Source organism: Glycine soja, chromosome 18 (genome assembly GCF_004193775.1).
Source record: "Glycine soja cultivar W05 chromosome 18, ASM419377v2, whole genome shotgun sequence".
NCBI classification, from domain to species: Eukaryota; Viridiplantae; Streptophyta; class Magnoliopsida; order Fabales; family Fabaceae; genus Glycine; species Glycine soja.
The window spans coordinates 14,747,391-14,756,314 of record NC_041019.1 but is presented as its reverse complement, the minus strand read 5'-3'; the positions used below and the strand labels follow the sequence as shown (position 1 = coordinate 14,756,314).

General features: G+C 29.0%; 1 protein-coding gene across 1 annotated transcript; it reads right to left on the bottom strand.

Annotated features, from left to right (window-relative positions):
• Positions 1-2,804: 2,804 nt before the first annotated feature.
• Positions 2,805-4,406, bottom strand: LOC114394715 (60S ribosomal protein L34-like). The gene is made up of 4 exons (XM_028356383.1): positions 4,249-4,406; positions 4,053-4,132; positions 3,217-3,326; positions 2,805-3,121 (listed from the first exon to the last, which is right to left on the bottom strand). Exons 1-4 carry the CDS (start codon positions 4,325-4,327, stop codon positions 3,028-3,030), a joined length of 363 nt encoding a protein of 120 aa, XP_028212184.1. The 5' UTR covers positions 4,328-4,406; the 3' UTR covers positions 2,805-3,027.
• Between the last annotated feature and the right edge of the window lie 4,518 nt (positions 4,407-8,924).

Below are 8,924 nucleotides of genomic sequence, written 5' to 3'. Positions count from 1 at the left end.
CAATGGCAGTTACAGGATTGCAGAGGATGTTTTCAAAGAATTATTACTATTTTTTTTTTATCATGATTGCTTACATAAACTTTGTTTAACAGGAATTAAAAAATACATAAGTTGTACAAAAATTATAATTTTCAATAATTGTTTAAGATTAACAAAAACTAAAAATTAGTCTTATTTTTAAAAAATTAAAAACTTAAAACTAAAAATCATCTCAAACAGAACATGCTTAAATTTCTTATCTCTTCCGATCTATCATTTTCAAAATATTGAATTCTAACTTTAATTTGAATATTTAAAAAATAAATTATTTATAATTATTAATAACAATAAATCACAATATAAATTATCTATCATATCTAATATACAATTTATATATTACAAATTTTAATTATAATATAATCTTGTAGAATTCCAAATATTTATTTATTATAAATTATAAATTTATATATATATAAAAACAATTATTTTGTACAAGGCTTTTGATATATCTATCTCCCCTAATAAATTAATACACTTCCCTTTCTCATTTTTAATATTTTTATTACTAAAATATCCTTTATAAAAAATAATATAAACCTTATTTTTGTCCCCCTTCATCTTGTTTAAATCATATTACGTCATTTTTTTTTTAGCATTCTATTACCATATCTTTATTATGATTCTTTAAACTCTATAACTCCCCCATCTTTATAATTCTTTAATCTTGTTTTTGCATCTCATTTTCATTATTCATGAAGTTCTTTGCATCTATTTTCTCCTTTCTCTCTCTTTTCCTCTAGCAAAAATACCACTTATTATTATAAATTATGAAAGAAATCGCAAATCCCTAACTCACCACCAATGAGGTGCTTGATTCCCCTTCATGCTCTGTGGGTTTTGAGATCGCACCATCGAAATCAATTAAGACCGAATGCTAGGAATAAAATTCATGATAGAATTAACAACATAGTCCGAGAAGACCGGACGAAAAAAAAAAATCAAAAAGAAAAACCAATGTTTGCATATTATAACAAATAATATGATACGCAATTTTCACCTTTTGTCCGTTCATAAAAGGATATGATCAACTAATTCATAAACTTCACTGAATAATATGATACACAATTTTTACCTTTTGTCCGTTCATAAAAAGATATGATCAACTAGTTCGTAACCTTATCCATATGCGCATCTATATATGTACATCTATTTATCCATGTGCACATCTATGCATGTAAATTTAAATAATCTATGCATGTAAATTTAAATAATTAATTTTATGATAATTAATTTTAATATAATTTATATAAATTATTTAATTTGCATATTTTTTTTATAAAAAAATATATATTATTAAAAAATTTAATATATTAAAAAAATTTAAACATTTTTGAAAAAAATTAAAAAAAAACACTTAAGAATTGTATGATCGGTAAATACGCAATCTGTATGACTCAAAAATTATGTAATCCATAAGTATTTTTTTTTTAAATTCAAAATTATTTTAATTTATTAATAAATTAATTTTTTTAATAATAAATATTTTTTATTTATAAAAAATATACAAATTAAATAATTCATATGAATTTTATCAAAATTAATTATCATAAAATTTATTGTTTAAATTTACATACAAATTAAATATACATTAGAAATTTTAATGTTATGTATAACATTTTAAAAAAAATTAAAAAGAAAACTTACGGATTGGAGTACGGTGGTAGAGGAAAAGAGGGGCAAGGGAAACAAGATAAGAAATTTGTTTCAAAAAGAAAAAGAAAAAAAAAACAAAAAAAAAACGAGGGGGTATATTTTATTATTGGTATGTATATCATTTGTCATACGTTAAACAAGCTAAATCTGTTTTTGAACCATGGTTAGAACCAAATAATGTCCACATTGTAAATATCCACACCTAAGCCTTCAGGCTGACTGATTTTAACATACAAATCATTCACGGTGTATGATATTTGGATGTCAGAAAGGAAAACAAACGTGAGTCAGAATTCAGAATTGCGTAAGCAACATGCACTACAGTTGTTTTGGTAATTACACATCTAAAATTAAATTTGAATATAAGCTTCCATATCACATCGAGTAAAAATCCTTTTTTTGTGTATTAAAATCAATTTTCTAATATTTTTTATTCAAAACAAAAATCACATTATTACAAAAAAAAAAATCACGCTTAATTAGAAACAATTCTATAAAATAATGGTCACGGAGAATTAAGTTTCCAAACACAATTCTGAATTCTGACTCACGTATACAATGATTTCCACGTATAATAGAGCAAAAGGCAGAGCAGATCAAGCTTTTTATATGCACATCCATACATGAAACAAAAAACATGGACATATATGACTAAATGATGCAAAAGCTTTAAACCTTGAAAACATGTTTCCTACGCAATGTCAAACATCATGGTCAATGGAAAAATCAGATTTAACTCATCCTATGATGCATGCCATATATGGATCCATACACACCCATTGTAAAATGCAAAAACAAAAAGTCTTTCTGATACCAGTGGCATCTTCATCCAAAAGATTCACCTCTTCTAATATTATGCAATGCCATTTCATTCATTCCCACATTCAAATTACTCATTCTGTTGGGAGAGTGTGCAACAAAATCTTACCCTTTTAAGAAGTTCAAACTAGCCATGCATCTGTAAAAGATTTAGTTTGTGCTTTCAAAAAAAAAACAGTAGTATTAGAGAACTTGTTATTTCAAGCTACAAAACCAATGTTCGTTCAGTAAAAACTGCAGTGAAAAAGCAGAGTTATTCTAGCTGCAACAGGTTTTCAAGCAAAGTACTAATATGCAGAAATAAAATCAATAATCCAGCAAGAGAAAATCATGACATACAAAAACTGTATCATAATGGAGTTGTCGACAAAGTTACCAGTTGCACTAGAATGAGTTTAACAAAGCCAAATAAGCACAAAATTAACACAGAAACAGCTCTAACAAATTTCATGCTTTACTATAATCACCCAAACCTAAAATCCCTCCAAAAAGATCTTTATCACTCTTTCTCAAAACTCAGCCCTTCAAAGCTTGTTTTTCCTTTGTCTTTTGGATCTTCAAGACCTTTTTCACAATCTTTTGCTCTTCAACCAAGAAAGCTCGAATGATTCTAACAGAACCAGAGACAAAAGTAAGCAAGGTACTCCACTAATTTGCACAATGAAAATTAAGCATAGTAGACTAAGAAAATTGAGAAAAACAAACCTTTCTCTAACAGCACTGCCAGACAACACACCACCATATGCACGGTTCACAGTCCTTCGGTTTCTGTGTAACCTTGATCTATTATACTCTGCTGGCCTTAAATGTGGAATCTGCAATTTCCACTCATTAATAACCATTATGATATACCATGCATCATTCACTTACATAATCCTTTACCGTACATAGAAAGAAAAAACTAGTTGTAGGAACTTTGAACATCATAATCTTAATCTTATCTTTTGCTACAAATGTTAAGTTTGACCAGTTAATTTATTTGTCAAACCAACTCAAATAATACCAAGGCTTTAAAAAACAGTCCACAGCCACAATTTCAATGTCAAGGTTTTTGGGAACTCTACGGCCCCAATTGTAGTTCCATTGACCACATTTGTTGAAATTCTTTGCAATATCGCAACCACACAATTTAAAACCATGGTTAACACCATTCATTAATAAGCCATGCACTTTTTGGCGCCTTTTTCCCTCAAGACAAAAAAAAAAACTTCAGTCTTATGTGTGCATTTAGCCTTGGACTACTTGATACCAAAACATCTATTACATTGCATGACACGTCAGAAATTCACTCTAACCAAGCAAACTATCCGAATTAAACCAATCAAAAAGTTCATTCACACACTAAACAATTTCAAAATCCCAATGACATTAAAAAAGAAAGAAAAAGCACAAGCATGAACCAATCTTCCCAAAACACATTTACTTTCTACCCAATTTAATTCAATCAAACTAACACGCACATAACATACAAAAGCAGCATTATAAGATCTTTTTTCAAAAAGTTAAAGACCAAATGAGAAATGAAAAATTTGCATACATACCCCTTGAATCCTCTTTCCAGTGACAGGGCACTTGGGTCCGCTGGCCCTCTTCTTCGTGGTCTGATAAACAAGCTTGCCACCTGCATTCAACAACCAGCCACCGCACATTACAGTCTATTTTTAGAACACTCGCGGCGCAAACGACACGCCATGAGTGAGAATAAACGACGATGCGAAGCGAGCGAAGACAGTTTACCGGGAGTCTTGACGACTCTGTGCTGGTTGGATTTGGTAGCATAGCTGTGGCGTTTGCGGTAGGTGAGACGCTGCACCATCTTCTCGGATCAGCTTCTTCCAAACCCTAGCTAGGGTTCCTCTTCCCACAGCAAAAAGAGAGAAATCTTCAGGGGATGCGCTGAGGTATATATAGTGAGAGTGTTTCTGTAGCGCCCTAAATCTAAGGGCAATGAGAACATCATCGCCATCGCCGTGGATGAGTATCGAACGGTCACGAATTCCACACGTGGCACTTCAGAAAAATGGGCAGCTTTAACAAATAAAAAAACCATCAGTTTCAAATATTTGAGTTTTTTTAATTTGAAATTCTATCATTAATTTTTTTATTTTATAAAATTTGGGAAAGAACATGATATTTCAAATGAAATTTGTAATTTACTCTTTACTTATTTTTTCCTCTCGCATGCATAGAATAAATTATAATAATTTGTTCACCAAAAAAATATAAGATTTTTAATTTAAATTTAAATACATTAAAAATATAAATTTTTTAAACTAATTTAGTATTTTTGGAATTTATAATAACTACTCATACCAATTTTTATTTTTAATTAATTTCTCTCTGTAAGTTTTTTTATTCCCGCAAATATATCATTTTTTATTTTAGTATTTATAAATATATTAATTTTTATTTTTAGTTCACACAAATATGTCATTCTTTATTTTAGTCTGTGTAAGTATATTATTTTTAATTTTAGTTCCTACAAATATATTATTTTATTTATTATAATCTTTGTAAATGTCACTTTTTTTATTTAATCTTTGTGATGTCATCAGAATGACATAACACTTTGGATTATATAATATATTTATCTCATCAATTTGATGACATAACATGTGATAATATAATGATATCATCATCAAGAAATTATCAATAAAAACTTAAATAAAAAAAATTGATAGAAATCTAAATAGGATCTGATATAAAAGACCCTCATTTTATATGGACTAAAATTTAGTTAAGCCTAACTTTTTTAATCAGTAAATCAAGAAAATGTAAGTTTATAATTTTGAATTTCACATATCACATGTCTATTTGTAGATTATAAAATAATATTTAATTTTGCATTAAATATTAAATTGATAAAGTTAATAATAATATTCATAAAATAAAAATAATTAAATTATAAATAAGTTAAATAGTCAAGCTCGAGTTTTAATTAGACTCATTTAAATAAATAAATGAATAAATACTTATTTTGATCCCTGAAAATGTAAGGTGATGAGAAATTGATCATTGAAATAAGAAAAATTTAAATTTAGTTTGCAAAAGTATTATAAATTGATTTTGTCATTAAACTTATGAAATCATTTGTCATTAAATTGTAACGTTTCCGAACAAATTTGTTATTAAATTATTTAAATAATTAATATGTGTACTTTTGGCACAAGCATTATATTTGTATCTACAAGAGTTAAACTTTAATATTTGAAAATGATCTTCTCAATAGCCATGAATTACAGAGAGTCTAATTTATGATACCAAAACAACTAAAGATATGATAAATTCTATGACGTCTAAATGGAGTTTGGGGTCTTGCTTATTTTCCTAATGGTGCAAAAGCTATTGATTATAAATGACTAAATGAGTCTGTAAGTTGTGTTTGTGTCCAAGTTAAAGAGAACATAACAGCCATGTTGCTTTGGCACTTTTGCGTTGAAAACGTATATTTTTCTGTTCAACCTGTTTTCAAACACATCATAGAGGTCCATTTGATTTGCATAAATTTAATTAAGGAACATGACAACACAAAATTATTTTTTCTACGTTTGATTTTAAAAAGGCTTACAAGACAACACAAAAAGAAATGAAACAACACAGAACAAAAATATAAATTTTGTTACTCAATAAATCATGGTATAACTTTTCGTCCAAGTACAATATATGTAAAAGATAAAAATACTCAATATGTTTTTTTTTTCTCACTCCCCACTTATGTGACTGAAAAACCGTTCTTATCTTATGTTGCCTGAACAATCACCATCTTTTTCAGAAGATTTTTATACGATTACCAATATAATGAGTGTAAAGCTTTTCTTTTATCAAAGTATATATATATATTATATATAATTATAATATAATATAATTAATTTATTATTCTATTATATAATAATATTAATTTATTAAAATAATTAATGTTAAAAAATATATAATAGTGAATTTGATGTTCTTTTGTTTGTTTATTATTCATGAGAGATAATGTACAGAACAAAAAGATGTTCCGTTACTTAAACAATTGTTCTGTACTATTTTCTTTATGTTGTACTTTAGCAGGTATTAAGAAACCCTAAGACTAAGATTATTGGACAACATTGAGAGATATAAAACAATATTTATTGCTAAAGATTCACACGGAAGGAATCAATTAATTGCACGGAAACATTTTTTCTTCGATTTAAGAAAGATTTTCTTTGTATCATTTTGACATTATTTACTTATTTTCATTTGTAGCTATAACAGGTGAATGAGAAAACAACATTTCTCTTTTAGCAATGGTAAACACTGGTTTACAAACTTAAGAAATCTCTACATGGATCGAAACATGTTTTCCATCAGTGTTACTCAAAATTTCATGATTTTTTTTTTATTTTTAAAGAATTCATGTAGATGTTATATAGATCGAAACAATTCTGAATCCTTGGGCCTTGAAACGGCTCATGCATCCTCCAAAACCGTCTCGCATGAGTACTTGGAAAAGTTGAAACTCACCGGCCACTAGATTATAGCTACGGAGCCAAAACAGGATTTCCTAGAAAAGGCAAACCTGTCCAACGTAAACATGTTAAAAGGAGATATTTAGCTTCACCACCAATTAAAGTAATGAACACCATCATGCAACCAATGGATGCTTATGCCTACCAAGTACCAACCAACCAGCTAGAATCAAACAAATCCATTCACATCAACACAATTCAAGCATGCTAATTATAATTCTCTAGTTCCAAATTTTTTAATTTGACCCTGCACACAGTAATTATAATCTCAAAACAACATTGATAAGGTCATTCACTATCATATAACACTCATGAAACTAAGCAAATCCATATTAAACCCTTCAATATTACGTATAGAAAGTGACAATCTTAATAAATTACATTCATCACACGTTAAAACAGAAGCATCCCAACAAAACTAGAAGAAAAAGGCAATAAGAGTTTAAATGGCCAAAGAAGATAGAGCTTTAATATGATTTGAACATAAAGTTTCGGTATTAGGTAGATTCTCACTTCTTCTAATTCAAGAGGATAGAGCTTTGATGTGATTTGACAATTTAGAAATACTAACTCACTTATAAAGATTGTCTAAATACATCATCTAGACAATGAAATTGAGACTCTAATCCATTTTCATTCTCTTTAAAGCTTGAAAATCCTAACAGAGCAACTAGAGGAAAAGCTTGAGGAATCTTAGGGAACCGCTAGAGACGCAGCTATCATTGTCGGACTACACAGATGAGCCCGCTTAGAGGTAAGAGATAAGTTTATCGTAATTGGGGTTAGAGTAAACATGTGTAAGGATCCTTAGATGATCAAATTGAGGTTATTTTTGGAGTGTTTTATGCATTTTAATTTTGTTTGTACAATGATAACTATGAATTGCTCATGTTTGACAGGTCAATTGATGCTCTGATGCCAATTGGATGATTTAATTGAGTGTTTGACTTTGAATGTTAGAAACCTATAAATTTGGGAATTCTTAATTTTTGCATGTTTTCTTGTAATTGATTGAGGGGTATGTTCCCCATGATGTGATCACATGTTTTGTGCTATTCGTTTTTAATTTGGGTGTGTTTTGAGGTCTAAATTGTGCTTCTTTTGCTTCACAAAATAGAGGTTTTTAGAGAAGCACAACCGTGCTTGATGAGAGCTTGCCTGTGCTTAGTGAAAATCAGTTGTTTTAAGCTCGTGTTATTTTCCTGACAAAGTAAATTAACTTGTATCCTAAACTTGACAAAGAAAATTATTGAATTAGGTTTTGTTCTCTTCATTAAAGTTGTAGCCCTAGACGATAGCTAACAAGTTTCATTGGTGCCACCCAATTCGGATTTGTATAGCCCCCTAGAGAGTCAAATTACTGAGCATAGGTCGAGTTATCAGGATTAAGCAATGATCCAATGTTTACCTTAGGTTTAGACATAGTTAACGGTCTAACCAGTTTTTGTGATCAACATGATAGTTGTAGATAATTGTCTTAGTTTTCAAACAAGATAAGTATGAACTTAATCGGACTAGTACATCCTCTGTACTTGTAATTTTACTCTTGAAAGGTCATAGTAACTTAGGAGGAAATGTAAGGATATACTCATTTACTATACATGTACGTGTGGTTTCTATTAACCGAATGAATAAGTGAATGATTATATTCCTTAAATGTTGGAAGGTTGCTATTACGTAATGACATGTCATTTTGGGATTATGAAATTGGGATTGAGATTGAGTATAAGTGGCAAGTTGAGCATGTGTTAATTTGTGAGATACACGTGAACATGTGACGGTAGATTGTGAGATTGTGAGATGTTAAATTGTGGACATGGGATATGGTTGTGAGTAAGTGTTTGATCAATCCTTGATGTGATGTTACTTGTGTTGTGAATTGTGAATTATACAAAAACCTGATTGGTTTTGACCTTGAGA